General features: G+C 41.5%; 1 protein-coding gene across 1 annotated transcript in view; it reads left to right on the forward strand.

The window, feature by feature from the left end:
• The window catches only part of ZMAT4 (zinc finger matrin-type 4), a 319,392-nt gene that overhangs the window by 63,378 nt on the left and 238,295 nt on the right, over nt 1-17,719 (forward strand). Inside the window, exon 2 of the mRNA XM_070499975.1 lies at nt 2,463-2,568. Within this exon, the coding sequence (XP_070356076.1) occupies nt 2,467-2,568 (102 nt within the window). The 5' untranslated portion in view covers nt 2,463-2,466. The remainder of the gene's footprint in view (nt 1-2,462; nt 2,569-17,719) is intronic.

The raw sequence follows: 17,719 nt of genomic DNA on the forward strand, positions 1-17,719 counted from the left end.
CAACTTAGTAAGTTTTCTTCTCCCATTTGACATTTCGAAATGTTGTACTGCATTTTCCCATCATCAAAACACCTCTTCTCCATTTGCTTTCCAAGATGTGACTACAGATCATTACAAATGACAATTATGTTCTGGATGGTCATTTGGATTTGTGATCCTCTGCCCTGGTTAGACTGTATCTGGAGTGTTTCATTCTGTTCTGTCACTCCTTTTGAAGATGGCCCATAAAGAGATGGACACAGTCCAAGATGATAAGGCAGGACAGGGGTTGGGAATAGACAGAGGAGAGCTATCATAACAGTTGAGGGAGGATATCTCATGAGAAAGGAGAGTAGACTTGTTCTCTGTTGTACCCAAAGACAGAATCAATGAATGAAATCCACAGTGGGACAGATTTTGACTCAGCCTAAAAATGTACCTAACCCCTGGAGGTGTCAGACTCTCTGGAGCAGGCTGCCATGGGAGGCAGTAAGCACCCAGGCACTGCAGGTGCTGGGCTCCAGGTGGCTGGGTTGTCTGCCAGGAAGGATCCTTCCAGAAGTAAAGGTCCACTTCAGTTATGAGAGTCCATGGTCCTTATTATCTGACATTGCTCTTGGTACTCAGGATATTGAAAAACCAGAGGTTGTCTCTTAGGAGCAGAAACTGAATCCTTTTGAATTGCTAAATACAAATGCCCTAATGGACCATTACAACCAAGGCCAAGGATAGACAGTGAGCATGTAGCTGGTGAGGCAGGCGGCCTTTTATTCCAGGCAGATACTTTACTTTGCGGCCCAGCTATTCAGATGGTTTCAAAAATCACTTAAAATGGGCCACAATCCTTCATTTTGTTGCATTGGTCAAGACCTGGCCAACATCTTACCCAACGTTAGGATATCATTAAAAATGTAATAATGAACCCTTTCAAAGGAATACCGTTTTACAGTTTATATAGTATCTTCTCCTATATTTCTCATTTTGATCTTCACCATAGTTCTCTAAGGAAGAATGGCAAATATTATTATCTCAATTTTTATAGGGAGGACACTGAGACCTACAGGGTTTACTGCCTCAGCCCACATCACAGTTGGCAGGTAGCGTTAGACTGGGGATGGGTCTGGAGTGTGGATATTGGAATCATGCAAGCTCAGCACTATTTATGACCATGCCAATAATCAACAGTGTGACTTCAGACCATCTCATGCGTAAAACGAGGGCTTTGGAGTAAGATGAACTCCAAGGTGCCCACTGTGTTTCTCTTGTCTGAGAGTCTCCTGCCTCTCCTATGCATGCTGGCCAGCACAGTTCTTACTGTTTGCCTGGCAGGCAGGAGGCAAAACAGAGTGGAGTTCGTGGCTTGGAGGAAGCATTCCATTGAGCTGGTGTGTGTTTCTAGGGTGGTGACATTACACTCCCGTTGCTATAAGACACCTTTGTGACAGATCACTTTCACAAGCTTGAGGCTCTTGGCTGTATTTTGATCCAGAGTTTGGAATTTGAGGATGTGTTTGTTTCCCTCTGTGGGCTCAGTTGTGGTGTGGGGTGGTGGAAGTGGTCTTTGTGAATTTCAGCAATCCTACACATAGAAGAGTCGGCAGGAAAAGTGAGGGTTCCTCACTTGACAAGGTATAAGTTTGCAAGGAAAGTTATAGTTTAGTTCAATTTTGTAATTTTACTTTTTAATTTTCTAAGTATGTCTATTGAACTCAAAACTAGATTTTATATTGCTTATAAGACTCTTGACAAAGCTAATTTGTATTCTTAGAAATGTAATAATGTTCATTGTAGAAAATTTAAAAATAAAGAAAATTACGTGAGCAATTACTTATAATCTCCCAAAGATAACTGCTATTAAAATTTTGTTAAAACTTCCTAAAATGTGTTTCTATGCACCTATACACACTTTAAAACAAATTTATATTTGTTTTAAATACAAATATATATATTTTTATATATATACAAAATTATATTTCTATAAATTGATTTGTAAACTTCCTTTGTTGGTAATGGTAAATTTTTCTTATTTCACTAAATGTTCTTTTAAAGAAGAATTTGATTTGAATTTAGGAGTCAGTAGTCTAGTATGTGGCTGTATCAAAGTTCATTTAACCTATTTCCTATTGTTGGATATATTGGATGCTTGCAGTGTTTTGTTAATATAATCCTATGTGAAAATATCCTCTACATAAACCCTTGACAATGCATTTGATATGTCTGATTTGTCAAACAGAGAAAACTAAAGCTGGATTTCTATTTTTAGGGTACCAGCAATTTTATTGGGCATTTGTGAGAAAATTATAAACTATACACTTACTATGGTTACTTGCCATGGTGACACCAAAGGTTTAGGGAGATCTCGCCCACTGTTACCATCCTCAGATCTGTTCCTGCGCACCTGGCTTTTCACATGCTTAATATCCGGCATAAACACCAAAGCAGTGGGCTCATTTTTCTTTTCTTTTTTGTTGATTCTCCTTTAGCCTGATGAAGTCCTCCGATATCGATCAGGATTTGTTTACAGACAGTTACTGCAAGGTGTGCAGTGCACAACTGATATCCGAGTCTCAGCGCGTGGCTCATTACGAGGTAAGGACAGCTTTCCCCACTCACTGTTTTCAAATGGAAGAAAGAGTAGCGTGGTCAGGGTTGTAGGACTTGAGGATACCCGCCCCTGGACTTGGGGCAGATTCTTTAAGAACAACAAGGCTGGAGCCTTTCTGGTCTGGGCTCAGGCCAGGACCACGTGTATGTGTGGGGTTGGGAGTGAGGGCTGGGACATCACTCTCAGACCCTGGCTACATCCCAGATTCTGTTTTTTCTTTTGTAACTCAGCCCCTGGAGACTCAGTGGGCTTTCTCTACTTGTTAAATCTGTCATTGCTCATCCCTGAAGTTCCTTTCAGGGACACAGGGCAGGATGCATTAATGCCAGCTTCTCTTGCCTTCTATGACCCTGAAGATAAGCCCAGAGGTCCTTTATTTATCACTGTGGGGGAAATGTGGCAGCCTCAGTGATTCAGCACCAAATTCCATTCACCTAATGGCCGCTGCCCTAAATGTGTTTATCAGCAAAAGGACTTCCCCTGTGGGGTCATAACAAAGTTTTAAAGCCCAAATACTCTTGAAGGACATTATTCAGTGGCTTTGGCTTTTTAGGATGGAAACACAAGTGACTGCTCTTTGATCCTCTATTGGGAACACATGAGGATGAGAGAAAAGAGGTTGACCAGTGTCTGAGGAGGGAACAAGGTGCCACACGTGGCAAAAAGGGGAAGCCGGGCCCCCAGGTGCTGCATGCTGCCCAGGGCGTGTTGGCTTTTCAAGAGAACATGTACCAGTGGGAACATGAGTTTTCAAGTGTAATAACTTGTAAGTAATTTTAGATTGGAGGGCTTAGCCAGCAATTTTCTTTTTGTCTGATGAGTCTGACAAATGCCAGTTGTTACTGTCACTCACCAAACTCCTCTGGGTTTTGTGGTGACCAAATGAGACCTATGGAAATGGTATTTGTGAAAATGCTTTGGAAGCTATAAAGTGTGCCAAACATACAAAATTATATTATTTTTCAATATTAACTCCATTGCAGCAATATTTTTTTATTTAACATTTTTATTGAGGTATAATTTGTATAGCATAAAATTCGCATTTTACATGCACAATTAAATGATTTTGATTAAATTTACAGGGTTGTGCAGCTATCTCCATTATATAGTTTTACTTATTAATATTGAGATAGTATTGGCGTGTAACATTATATAAATTTCACATGTACATCATTGTATTTTGACTTCTGTGTAGAATACATTGTGCTCACCACCAAAAGTCTAGTTTCCATCCATCACCATACAAACGTCCCCCTTTATCTCTTTCACCCACCCCCGCCCCCCTTCCCCTCTGGTAACCACTAATCTGTTCTCTGTATCTATGTGTTTGTCTGTTTGTTTGTTTATCTTCCATGTATGAGTGAAATCAAATGGTATTTGTCTTTCTCCATCTGACTTATTTTGACGAAGGCAAATAAAACTTGCTTTTCAGAGAAAACTTAAAAATCAGCGTCTGTGAAAAAAGTTAGCATATTCTTTTATTAATAGGCAATCAAGTGTTAGAAGTAAGTGTGAACTCAAAAGAATTATCTAAAATGGAAGATATCCATCTTTTGAAATAAAGAACTTTAATAAGAACTTTCTAATTTCTGTGGATATTGCTTTATAAACACATATGGTTTTATTAATATGATTTCCTCAGTTAAGGAAAACCAGGGAATTTGCCCCTGCTCTGAAATTCCATAGCCTCCTATTAGTCCTTTATTAGACTTTTTGTGTTCATTTTTAATTCCTTTACTAGATCCTTGGGAACAGAAAAAGAGTTTTATTCACTTGAGTTTTGATAATTCCTGGAACAGAGCCTGTGCATCAGAGATGTTCTGTTAGCGTTGTTTACAAAAAAGAGGCTGGTGACACTGCCAGTACTGCTGTTTGTTACCTGAGCTAGAAAAGTAATGTCAGAAAATAGAAAACAACAAAAAAAATTTTAAAGGAAAAAATCTTAGTTGCTCAGTTAAGGATTTAGTTATTTGAACTCAAGTTTTCCTGTCATCACCCTGTACCCTTGCCTGGCACAATTTAATTGTTTAGAGGATGTGTTAGTATTTGTCGCATGTAGCATGGATGACATGGAAAAGAAAACAATTACAGTAGAGCTGCAATTAACAGTGTCACACATCACTGGAACAACATTAAACACGTGCCTCTTATCCCTGGATGGGAACTCTGAGTGATGGGTCACTCCCTGCCTCCAGGGGCACTTCCTTCAATGAGAGAGAGCAAGTGTGTTCTTGCTGCAAAGCTGCTGGGCGTGTGAAAAGGCATGGTCAGGACTGAAGACACCTTATGCGATGATCTCTGTCTCCCAGGTTTGGTACTTCCCCAGAACTTCTTCATCTGTAAGAGAGATGAAGAGGATGGCTTTCATCAGATGAACTGGAAGGCCACTTGAGAACTGATATTCTGATTCTATTAATCTAGCCTCTCTGGTGAAATTGCATATAGAGTAAGTCTTTACGAGTTCAAAATCCCACTCAGTTCATAGCAAAGGTTGTCACACTCATTCTGAATGCCCTATCACTGATTTGTAGGTTTAGTATGATTTTACTCTTCGAGTCAGCCAGATAATATTCCCAGCTTCCCTATGGGACAAATAAGTGAGAATCCACTGTGGACTTTCTGCATGTCCAGCACAATTTGTGTTAGTTATTGCAGGTGATTCTGAAGCTATATGAGAAATAGTGTCTTCCCCAAGAAGCTCATAAACTTTGTTGCGAGAAAGAGCCATGAATAGTTCAGTGTGGTATAAATATTTGTGTGATACCAAGAACATCTGTACAATTCTGCTGCCTGCTTTTAAGGAGCTGCTGATCTAGTTTGATGTAAACAGTGTTAGTTCTTCTGCCCATTTGGCTTTCTGATATAAGCTATACCATGCTGTTAACTTTTTAGATCTTTGCACATTCCAATTTCAAAAGAGCGAGTCATCACCAAGAGCTGTTATGGTCAGGAAAGATTTGTTGGGAACGTCGTGAATTATCTAGGCCTCCATGGATGGGTTGTTCAGGAGTTGCTGGATTGAAAGGCCTTGGTGTCTCCAAGGAGTACTGAGGAGGCTGGCCTGGAGGAGGTGCAGGCATGGGGCTGAGGGTGAAAGGACAGGGGAATTTGGAGTCTTGTGAGGCTCTCAAGCTTTTGGGAGCATAACAATATAATAGAGCATTTCTGAATGACAGTCTGTTAGTGGTGGTCAAGGTGTCTTCTTGAGAAAAGAATAGCTTTTGCTGTGATTTTTGCCATGAGACTAGTGTGCTAGTTCTCTGAAGTAGGAGAGAAAAACACAAGAGATGGGTTAATGCCTAACGGCTCTATGCCCCGTTAAAAGGCTGACCCTTTGTATAGGAGGACCTCTACAAAGAAAAGCTAATGTGTGTCTAATGGACCAAAGCCTTCCATGCTAGACTTTAAAAATCTCTTTTCGCCTATGAAGTCTTGAGGTGAACAAAGGGGAACCATAAGCATGTTATTATTTTGCTTACTTGCTAAGCATTAACAACATGTTAATGTTTTGGTGGAAAATATAATTAGATGTTGTCTCTGCTCACTGGATGAATAGTCTGAATCAATAGAACAAGCAGAAGAAGAGGAAAAGAGAAGCTTTCAAATGCAAGAGCCTGAGTGGTACAGACGTTAGACAGTTTCCCCGCGAGGCCACTTGAGGAATTTGCTGGAGTTTCAAGTGGCTAAAGAATAATTTTCTGCAAAGAGGAAGAGTTGCTTGCATGAGTGAAGGGGTGGTTTTCTGGCATGTAGGAAGAAGAGGATTTGTATAGGGAAGACCGTGAGAAATGAAACCAAAGGACAGAAAGACGAGTAAAGTTAAAGGAAGAAGATGAATGAGCAGATCTAGAAGGAGAGAGAGAACTCCTGTTCTGCAGGCCCAATGAAGCCAGCCAGAAAAGCACCAGCCCGGTTCTTGCCCTTCTGGTGAACCCTAATATCCCTGGTGTTTCCGTGGCCTGTGTCTAATGAATTGCTCCTTGTGAAATCAGTGGCTCAGATGCACCTCCAAACAAAATTGTAAGCTTCCTGAGGGCAGGCAGGAGCCATGCATGGAGTTTTTTTATTTATTTCCACAGCACCCGCCGGAGAGCTTTGTCCATGGCTGTTGCTCATTGGCACTTACAGCTTGATGAAGAGGCTGGGGGATGGGGACTGGAGGAGGGGAGCAGCCGGGCAAGTCTAACGGAAGCAGCGATGGGTGCACCAGAAGAGGCGTTGCTGTGCGTTGGCAGGCAGTCTGTGCTCTGGAGTCAGCCGTCAGGCTATAGGCACTGGTTTTGTCGTTATAGAAAAGACACTTCTGTAAACTGATGGGAAACTCTTCAGACCTTTCTGAATCTTGAAGTCAAGTCAGGCCTGGTAAATGAACCCCACTGGCCCACCTGGGAACAGCAGAATGCAGTATTGTTCTGGCATCGGTGTGGCAGCAGGTGCAATGGGCCTACAGAGGCATGCTGAAAGGGATTTTTCCTGTTTCACCTGTTTTAATTGCCTTCCGAGAGAACTATGGCCTTCTCTAGCTTCCATTTAACTCAGCAGAATAGCCAAAGGGTGCTCTTCTGGTCTCTGTCAGTCTAGCAGTAGATGGGATGTAAGTGCTTGGTGGGTGGAGACAATAAGGTGAAAGTTAAGGTCCCTAATATGTGCTGATTAAAGTTTCATACTTTCTGTTGCTACTCATGCCTTCATTGCCTTTTCTCCCTGAGTCTCTCTTGCCTTCTCAATGTTTCTTTTTCTTTTTGCAAATTGCCTGAGTAAGCATGCAGGCTGAACACCTCCTTTCCTGGGTGCGAGGGTTGTGGGTCAATACCATGCTGTGTGTCTGCAGCCTGGCAGTCCAGCCAGGCCCTGTGCTCACTGGACTTGAGTACTGTTGGGGCTCACTGGATGCACAGCTGTCCGGGGTATTGCAGGTGCTGTGCTCCTGGAGGTGCCAGCACTGACTGGGTGAGGACAATAACAGATGTCAATAGTGGGATTGCTGTGGAGATGGCTTCTTTGTACTGTACATTGAGAATCACTGTTTCATTCTCTTCAAATCTCTTGAAGTCATGACACACTTAATTTGTCCCGGATGCTGTTAATACAATTCTTGCTGCGTTTGCCCAGGCTAAAGCAATTCTTGTTACCCTTCATAATATCAGAGGACTTCAGCCCAGCTCTGATTGTCTGACAGTCTTTAACCTGTTTCTTAAAGAGTTTCATTAAAGACTCTTCCACTTCTGTAAAATTTCTATTTTTATATATTTCTGTTGTTTTCTTCCAGCAGGTCCAGTTCTTTTCTCTCTTGTAAGTTATTATTAGTCAAAATAGTTCACTGGAACACAAAATGAATGGTTCATAGAAAGGCTACAATGAAGTAAACAACAGTAGGCTAAAGAACACACTCAACTTGGGACAACACGCTCATTGGCTAAGGATGATTGTCAGATGTTGTGTGTGCTCAGTGCTCATTGGTTAGGAGTGGGCAGAGCCTGCTCTGCAGCAGGGGTTCTCATTTGCTGGGAGCATCTGACATCGCTCAGTGGATTCTAGGAGCCAGACCACATTCCACATGGTCCCATCTAACTGCAGGGGATGTTGGGAAATGTAATTTAAATGTATCAGAAAATGAAGTGAGTCCAACAAACATGCAGGATCATCTCTGCCATAGTCTACCCCTCTGGTCACGAAATATCCATTGGGGTGATAGAGAGGCCCTATCAGATGTGGATGTGATTTCTTGCATCAGCAACCTATGAGCAAAAGAGAAATGTTTCCGCTCCTCCTCCTACACTTTACAGTGGGGATGACAGCGGTAACCTTTCTCTTTCAGCGAAAGGAAGAAAAGAAGACAAAGTGATCGCTGGCCCATAGCAAAGCTGGCCTCCTGCAGGGCGGGTGCTGGGAAGTCTCTCTTTCCAGGGAGTGAGGGAAGTTCCCCAATAGATGCTGATCTTCCTCCCTGGGAAGGACTTTCTTGTTCATTTTTCTCAATGACCCGTGGCTCTGCCCCGCACGGTTCTTCGCTGTCTATTGTGCTTGCCACATCTGAAATGGGTCTTGGGTCCTATTCACTCCTGGAGTCCTCCCTGGGGACCGTGACATTCATAGCCCACTTCCTGCCTGAGGTGGATTGAAGGCTTGCAGAGTATTCAAAGCTTTCCTAATTCAGGATTGTAATTACTTTAGTAAGACAATTCTCTCAGTGTTAGAGAAGGCTTCTGATTTGTTTTCTTTCAGAAAGCTCCATGTGTCTCGACCATACAGTTCTTTCCTAGACACAATTTCAAAGCTGTTTATTTATTTTATCGCGTCCTCACCTCTGCACCTCTTTCTATTTTTCAGTTTAATGGTGGCCACCATGAGGTTGTCTAAAAGTAGGTGGGAAGACCACAACCTTAATCTGATTTTTGCCAAAGACCTGAGTCACGGGGTGCAACCGAGAGGTCTTACTGGGTCTTCAATACACGATGTCTTCTAAAATCACGTCTCTCACTTCTTGGTGACTGGAAGCAATTAGCAAATGGCTTTTCCAATTCTCTAACCTTTGCACTATATAATATTAGATATCCAGTATCTGATCTTGAAAATATTCCCATATTTCTTCAATAACTCTATTTCATTTTATTTCTCTCTGTCAATGTGTTATCAGTTATATTCTGAGCTTATTTCTTTCATGAAAAATCTGGCCAAACATCAATAACAAACAATTAGTCACCAACAATACATATCCAGTGTTGTTTTTCTATCGTCTTCTAGTTCTTTTAGAATTGTAACCATGTCTTAGAATAGAACCATCCAGTTCTAGAACTATAATCTCAGGAGGCAGGTGGTTTGCCTTCCATGGTATTGTGGGCAACAGTTTTGCCAATATTTTGCCACTGTATAAGCTGGATCTGCTCTGTCTGTTCTCTCCCCATTTACTATCCATCTGCTAAGTCAATATCACATATTCAGGTTTTTTGTTATGCGAGAAACCTGTTTTCTATATTAGACAAGGTGGGCTAACTGCAGTAACAAAAAATCTCAGCATCTTAGAAATAAAAATTCTTTCTTGCTCACATTACAGCCCATTGTGTGTTAGTAGAGGGAGATTTCATGACACATAATTGTTTAAGACTCAAGCCAGCAGAGGCTCCACCATCTTAGCTCCTGACATTGTCCCAAGTATCAAAATCCAGTTGGCATCCGGAGGACTGATGGCCATCTGGGCAATTGTGCAGGACATCTTAGGGGCTAGGCCTGGAAGTGGCAACATTGTATCTACCCCCATTCCACTGACCAGAACTCGATCATATGTTTTTGTCGGGTTGTATGAGAGCCTGGGAAATGTAGCTCCCTGGGTGCCAAGGAGGAAAATGGAACCAGTTTGGTGATCACATAGCATTGTCTCTGTGCACTGTATGTGTGTGACACTGTAGGGGACGTGGTGACTAGGACCTGCTTTGGGGATGTTGGGGATGGGGAGCTGGGTTGGAAAAGAAAGAGCGGAAAGGCTGTGATTCCCAAAGGGAGTGGTCTTGGCAAATGAAGAAATAAAACGATTCTGGAAATCAGGTGTCTGGGGGCCGCCATGAAGCAGATGGCTATTTCATTGCAGGGCTGTGTGGGAAACTGAAGCAAACGTGTTGTTTGTCTAAAAGACAAAGAGATAATATGCTATCATATTAAGGTTTTCTTTCCATTTTCCCCAACTTAATTGGTCAAGCACAGAGACTTTCCAGTTGGAATTTGGAGCCTGTGTGCTGACTTGTAGGCTTCCTCTCTGTGCTGCCTTTTCGGGCTCAACCATCTGTCTCTCAGACCTTGAGCTCCGCGGCCCTGAGGCGGTGTCCGGCCTGTCCACTCCACACTCAGGGAGTCTGAGAGCGGCCTTCAGCCGGGCTCCCCAACCACGTGCTGTGGTTGTGGTGTTTCAATGTCTCCCAAAGATAGATGTTTGAGAGAAATTTCTCTTTTCCATCCCTTGCAAGAAAAGCTGTTCCTCTCCTGAGAGACCGGCTCATTACAGGCACTGGACTCTGATCGTGTCACTGCTCTGCTTTGGCCACCAGATCCATGGCCATGTCCAGAACGAGACGGGATCTGTGTATGCATCTATGGTGCTCTTTTTACCTCTGGATGTTATTATTGTCTTTCTCCTCTTCTGCTTTAAATCCGTATCTCTCAATTATTTATTTTATCTTTTTGTATTAGATGTGGATATATTTCAATATGTCTTCTTAAAGTCTTTGAAGAAAATACTGGAGTATAAATACCTAAATATTTAATCTTCTTTATTTTAACATTATATTCCTTTTTTGAAGAGGTAGTAAATTCACATCATTCAAAATTCACAAAGTATGGAGGAGCGTATAATGTGGAAAGTCTCCCTCCTATTTCTCAGCTACCCAGTTCTCAGATAAAACCCATGAGACCAGTTTTCTTTGAAATATTATATACATATAGATACAACTTAATTTTTCCTTTTATATATTTTTCGCAAGTGGCAACACACAATACCCTCCAGTTTTTGTTTTAATTGTTCCATAAATTTTCATTATATGAATGCATCATAATTTGTAAAGAAATATTTATTGAATTGACTGATAACGCCTTGATAGCCTTGATAAAACTCTGGTAGGAAAAAGACTTTCTCCCTGTGAACGCTCGTTGAGTGATCAGCATGGATCAGTTGCTTTTCAGATCCCGGCCGGTCCTGATTCGTTATTGACAGTGACAATTTGTCTTCCAGCTTTCCATTCCCAGCATTCAGTGGAAACATATGCATTCCTAACCTCCCGGTCACTTAGCCATCTGGGCTTGTTGATTTTTTGTAAAGATGTTAGGAGACAGGGAATTCTTAAAGGCTAATGACCTAAGTAAGTGGGTTTGGGTGTTGATCTCAGCCATGTGTCTCTCCCTGCATTTCTTCTAGTGTTTGGAGAAGTGTTGACGACAGCGTGCTTTCCTCCTTCTCTGTGATTTGAGAATTTAATTAGTTTCTTTAGCTTTTACCCAGATGACTTAATTCTGAGTAGAGCTTTTCTAACTTTGAATTCCATCGCTTTCTCTGAGGATCACATAGGGACAGAAGTACACCTAGTCAGAAAGTAGTTACACCACCTTCAAATTGCCCCCTCCTGTGCCTGCTGCCCCTTTCTCCTGGCCCAGTCCTTCGGGTCTCCTTGGCCTCCGGGATAGACTTTGCCACCACTATGCCAGCAGCTAGAATGGCTTTCACATCCACTCTCCACTAATTCAAACATAGAAACAGTCCTTCCTTCACCTGGAAATCCCCGTAGGCAGTGTGAAACTTTTTAGATTTTACAAAGAAAATAGGAAAAAATAGAATAAAACCACTTCTCTGTCTCTACCCCAAATATTCCTCCTCCTGTCCTAACCTTGCAGCCACAAACTTTGCCCCTGATCTGGGAAGTTTCCCTGCCTTCTAGTTCAAGAAATCCTACCCATTCCTGTTTTCATTAATTCCTTGTAGTTATTGACTTACTCTTAATTATTTATCTTCTGGAAACTAAGCTTCTCCAGGTTTGACCCTAAATAATGCCCCTTGTCTTACTCCCCAGTTGTCTGTGGCCCTCAAGCCAGCCCCCACGTCTAACCTGCAGAGCCCTTTGGGATGCTGTCACTTGCTTTAAAGCCCCAAAGCAACGTCGTCTTCTTTTTCCACTTCATGGAAAAGTTCATGCTCCCTTTTGACTCATCTGCTAACTTCTGCATTTCCTATCCGTGGAGCAAATTCACTCTCACCTTATCCTCAGAGCAGGCAGAGCAGGCTGAGTTATGAAAAGAGCTTTTGGTGTACGCAAGGTCAGAATGCCTGCATTGAAAGCACACTCTTGGCTAAGTCGCTTAACCCCGCCAGACTTTGGTTCCTTCTTCTGTGATATGAAAGGGTAGAGGTCTCCTTTCCTTTTATCCCCCTCCTCATGTCCATCCTCCCTGCAACCCCACAGGTAACCAGTTTATTGGGGTTGACGTGGTTTTTATTTGTGTATGTTTACAATGTGTATTACTTTGTGGGCATGTATATCTAAAAATAAGTTTTACTTAAATATAGTTTTAGATTTACAGAAAAGTTGCAAACACAGCATGGAGTGTCTCTGTATACCCCGACCCAGTTTCCCATATTGTTAACATCTTGCATTACTAAGGTACGTTTGTCACAGCTAATGAACCCAAACTGATACGTTATTGCTATTACATAACAGGCATTATAATGTGTGAAGTCCATACTTTATTAGATTTCCTTAGTTTTTACCTAATGTCCCTTTTCTGTTGCAGGATGCCACATCTCATTAGCCATCCTGACTCCTTAGGCTCCTCTAGACTGTGACAGTTTCTCAGACTTTCCTTGTTCTGACGACCTTGCCAATTCGAGGATGACTGCTTAGGTGTTTAGTAGAATGATTTATTTGATTTTTTTTCACGATTACACTGGGGTTTTTGCATTCTTAGGGGGAGGAGATCACAGAGGTAAAGCGCCATTCTCACCACATCATCTCAGGGGTGCTGTTATCAACATTACTTACTGCTGTTGATGTTGACCTTGATCTCCTAGCTTGAGGGAGTGTTTGTCAGGTCTCTTACTGAAAAGTTACTTTTTCCCCTCCAGTCGCATATTGCCCTCTTTGGAAGGAAGTCACTAGGCACCATGCAGGCATTTATTTTTAAGTTATACAAACGGCATTATGGTTTGATATGGTCATTTCACTCAACACTGTGTTTCTAAGAACCATCCATGTTCCTACATGTATGTCTAACCGCTGCACGACATTCCATAGTGAGTGACCATCTGTCGCATTCTGATTTTCCTGTGGCTTAGGGATGGGTACTCAGATTGCTCCCAGTGCCCCACTAACCTAAGCAGTGCTGTGACAAACATCCTTACACGTTTCCTAAAGAATCTGTGTGTGAATTTATCCACGACGGATCTACAGACAAGAGTGGAACTTCTGCATCATAAGCCGTATTATTAGTAATTTGACTAAGCCTTGCTCAGTAGAGGGTTAGTGCATGAGGATTCCCATATCCACATCTCTGCCAACTGTTGACTGTTCAGCTTTCTCATTTTTTTCTAATCTGGTTGATATTTGATATCTTGTTATTTTAAATTGCGTTTCTCTAATTATTTTGAAGTTTGAACAATTTTTTGTATACTTATTAGCTCTTGTTTTCCTTTTTGTGTGTGATTTCTGTTCATATACTTTGTCAATTTTTCTACTAATATTCTTGTATTTTTCTTTTTTATTTCTTTGTAAAGTTCTTCTTGGATTTAGACATTGGAAATATCGTCTCCCATTCTGTCATCTTATTGTATCTGTTCATGATGCCCTTTATTAAGATTTTTGTTAAGCTTGTTAATTTTTATGTGATAAATTTAATAAACTGTTTGCCTTGCAGTTTGTTTAAGAAATTCTTCCTATCGCTAGATCACAAAAATGTGAAGTGTGCTTGCTTCTATTAATTTCACACTTCTGTTTTTCACATTAATGTCTATAACTCTATTTGGAGTGTAGGGGAGAAAGACATTTCCTCTACCTTCTCTGGGTTCGTCTGGCCGGAGAATGAATTAAATTAACATGAGACAGAATAGCAGGAGAAAATTAAACAAAGCTTTATGAGGACCACGGCCCAGGGCCTTTCTTCCCAAAGGAAGAAAGGGCACCGAAGAAGTGGGATGCACATAGTGGTTATATACCCCCAAACAGGATGTTTCACATATGATTGAAATGTCCCTCCCACAATAGTCACAAGATTGCCCTGTTGGCACAGCGCTTGATGGACACAGCAGGTAGTGGGTCTGCTATCTTGGAGGTCTCAGCAGGAGACAAGTCTATTGTCTTGAGCTGAGTGGTCACAGGTGAGCGCAGCAATCAGTTCCTAGCCTAAGGAAAGATGCTTAATCCTTAAAGAAATGCCAATGTTGGGAGGGGGAGGGAAGTCAGTTACAGGAGGTTACCAGACACGCACAATAAACAAATGCAGATTTAAGTCCTTGCCTTCCCCGTTGATTAAGAGTTTCTAGAGATAAGGTCATCTCCCCTTCTTCCTGGTAGAGAGGGAGATATTTCTACAGATGGAGAGTTCCTTTACAATGTAAATGTCTCTTACAAAGGGTAAGTAGATTCTACTTTTCAGTTGCTTTCCAGTCTGCAAAGTAACCAGCCTCAAATAATCATCATGCCAAAGAGACATATCTTGGGGTGGCCAATTCCAGGCCCCCACAGGAGCATACCTCTATATGTTGTTTGAGGTAGGCATCTGCTTTGATTTTCCTCTGTATGGTGAACCTGTTTTCCTACCACCATCTGCAGTCCATTCTTTCCCCATAATTTTGGGTGTCACCTTTATCATATGTTAATTTTCTGCGTGTACTTGACCCTGAATCGGACCTATCTATTCTGTTCTGTGACTCTGCCTTTATCGGGCCAGTTCATACTGTATTTAATTACTATGCCTGGTGTCATGTCTCAGTGTCTGAGAGCGACGTCATATTCTTTCCTGTTTTATTGCAGAGTTAACAGCTATTTGTGCAGTTTATAATGTTGTTGTCATGGTTGTTATACAAATAATTGGATAAGCTCACAAATTCAGTTGATATTTTGATTGGAATTCCATCAGATTTAAGAATTAATTGGAAGAGAATTAATATCTTTAGAGCATCATCATCTTATCTTGAAGCAGTGATTTCTACCCATTTCTTCAATTTTAAACCCATTTCTGTATAAACATTTCAGAGAAATGTAATTTAATAAACATATAACACATGAGCACACATAAAATTGTTGTGAATTTAGTTCCTAATGTTATATTTATTCCTTTCTACTATTTTGCCAAAGTTTAACCATGACGCTTCAACTAAATTGTGATCTAGTTGAGGACAGGGCCATGCTGGTGATTTCTTTTTTTCCTCACTGCATTTCAACCTAGAGGGGCGTAAGGAATACCAGTTTTTTAATTGATATTTAGGATAAACACCCTATTGAAGGTTGTTTTTTTCTGGCCTCCACTTTTATACTTTTGCCTTTTTTCTCCTCTTTACTGATTTTCTTGCCCTTCCCATCTGTTTTCCTGTTGCCTCCCCTGGGTGAAAATGCCTGACGTGGCCATGTGACAGTGGCTCACAGCGCCTCCATGTATTGAGTGAGGCTGGGCTCTGTTGTGCTGTCGGTGCATTTCCTCGGGGGATGAGCAAGGTAGCTTAACACTCAGCTGTGTCAATAAGTCAAGGTGAGTTTTCAGCTTGGTACAACTGCATTCCCAACCATTAGAAAGATGTTAACATTTACTGCCAAGCTGTCTCTTATATATCCTGTAATAAAAAGCCAAAATATGCTGTCTTTTTTTTTCCAATTTCACCCTTAAGCTGCTTTTTCATTACCACATTTTCTTTGCTAAGTGCTTTAACGTTCTTTATTGAACCTTTTATTGTTTCAGGTGCTTGCGTAGTAGTCGCCTTCGATCTAAAGAAAAAAATGTTTTACTTTCTTAGGAGAAAGCGGAGTGTTCTAATGGACCCTGTCTTTTGCTAGGGACATGTCTAACCCCTGCCTTCTTGGCTGCTTTTGCCTTGTTTCTGATTTTCAATTGATGTAATTCTGATGATCCAGAGGCCTGACTTGACCTGTACCCTGTCCAAATCCGTGTCACAGTAAGCTACAAGGTCGTCATAGTAAGCTGCAAGGTCGTCCTAGTAAGCTATAAGGTAACGAGGTTTTCTTAGTTTAAAGGCTGTTTTAATCTGATTGTGTCACCGTGCAAGGAATTAATTAGTTTAGTTTGCTCTGGGACTGTGAGTAGTGAGAAGACCACGTTTGGAAGAAATAATTAAGAGTATAAGTGCTGAATAAGCAGAGGGCACTAAAAAAGCCTGGTACCCCTTGGCTGTAGTACTTTGAGACCCAAAATGTCTGTGGACCGGCTTGTTGTACCTGAGCTAAGAGAACGGTGGTGGTGTTTCATGACTAATCAATATTCTGATTTTGCTGAAGAGGAAACAAAGTTTCAGAGTTAATCTGATGGCACTGGGTCTCTACGGCATTTAGAATTTTTCATGAAATATTTTCTGAGTAAAGGCGTACGAAGTAGTGTTTACTGTGTTATAACTTAAAGAGCAAAACGTGTTTGTTCAGAAAAGCAATCTTGTAGCTAAAATATTAATGTGGCAGAGATCCACATTCTCTGTTTAGTAAAAATAAAGAGCCACGCTAGGTCATATGCCCAGGACCATCCCTTAAAGCTTTAGAAGACATGAAACGCCTAGAGGATAGTTTCTTCCCCCCGTTCAGCAAGCTCAGCCTGTTAGGCTTGACTCCAGAATCAAGATGGTCTTATCCTGCCCTCAGGGGTGTTCATCTGGGAAATGGCAGGTCTCTTCAGCTTGTTTTTGTTGCAGTGGTATACCAGAGGACACACTGGTTTGTGCTCCTATATTTAGGCCATCCGAGGAGTCCACGATTTGGAGAGGCAGGTAACCTGCAACTATTTGCAAGCATTTTCTTCCGAGTTAGGAGTGTGATGATGGAAACCCTGATGTTGGCCTCCATTATTCTCCCAACATATTTTTTGAGCATCTACATTGTATATATGCACCACAGTAGATTCCATTTTGCTGCTCTACAGGGATCCCTGGGGGAAAAGACAAAGATCCTGCATCCATTTCTGGTAGGGAGTAAAGACGGGAGCAGAAAGGACAAGCCCAGACCTGGGAAGGGCGTAAACGTGGGCATGTGCTCTTCATCACAGAGATCGAGGAGGACTCGGGTAGAAAGAAAATGCAGTTTGACGCATTCTTCTCTATTTAATGAAATGTGAAAATAATAAAAAGAACTGCCTATGTCTTTTCTATAGTCTCGATATGGATTATTAATATTCAATAATTACAGAGGCGACAGGTGGTTTTTTAGCATGCAGAACAGAGCCCTGATTGTGGCAGCACCTCGCCAGAATTAAGGGTGCTCAGGGTCACACTTCAGGAACTCTTGTTCTTTTGTACTCAGACATTTGTCACATGTGTGATTGTGAGGGAGTACTTACCCATGTCTTCAGGAAATAAAGTCATTTGTAATACCCTGATAGAAACAAAGAAACAAAGCAAACCCCTGAAAGCAATGCTCAGGTTTGGTTCCTTGCAGGCTTAGGGGTTTG

This window comes from Equus asinus, chromosome 27, assembly GCF_041296235.1.
Source record: "Equus asinus isolate D_3611 breed Donkey chromosome 27, EquAss-T2T_v2, whole genome shotgun sequence".
NCBI lineage: Eukaryota > Metazoa > Chordata > Mammalia > Perissodactyla > Equidae > Equus > Equus asinus.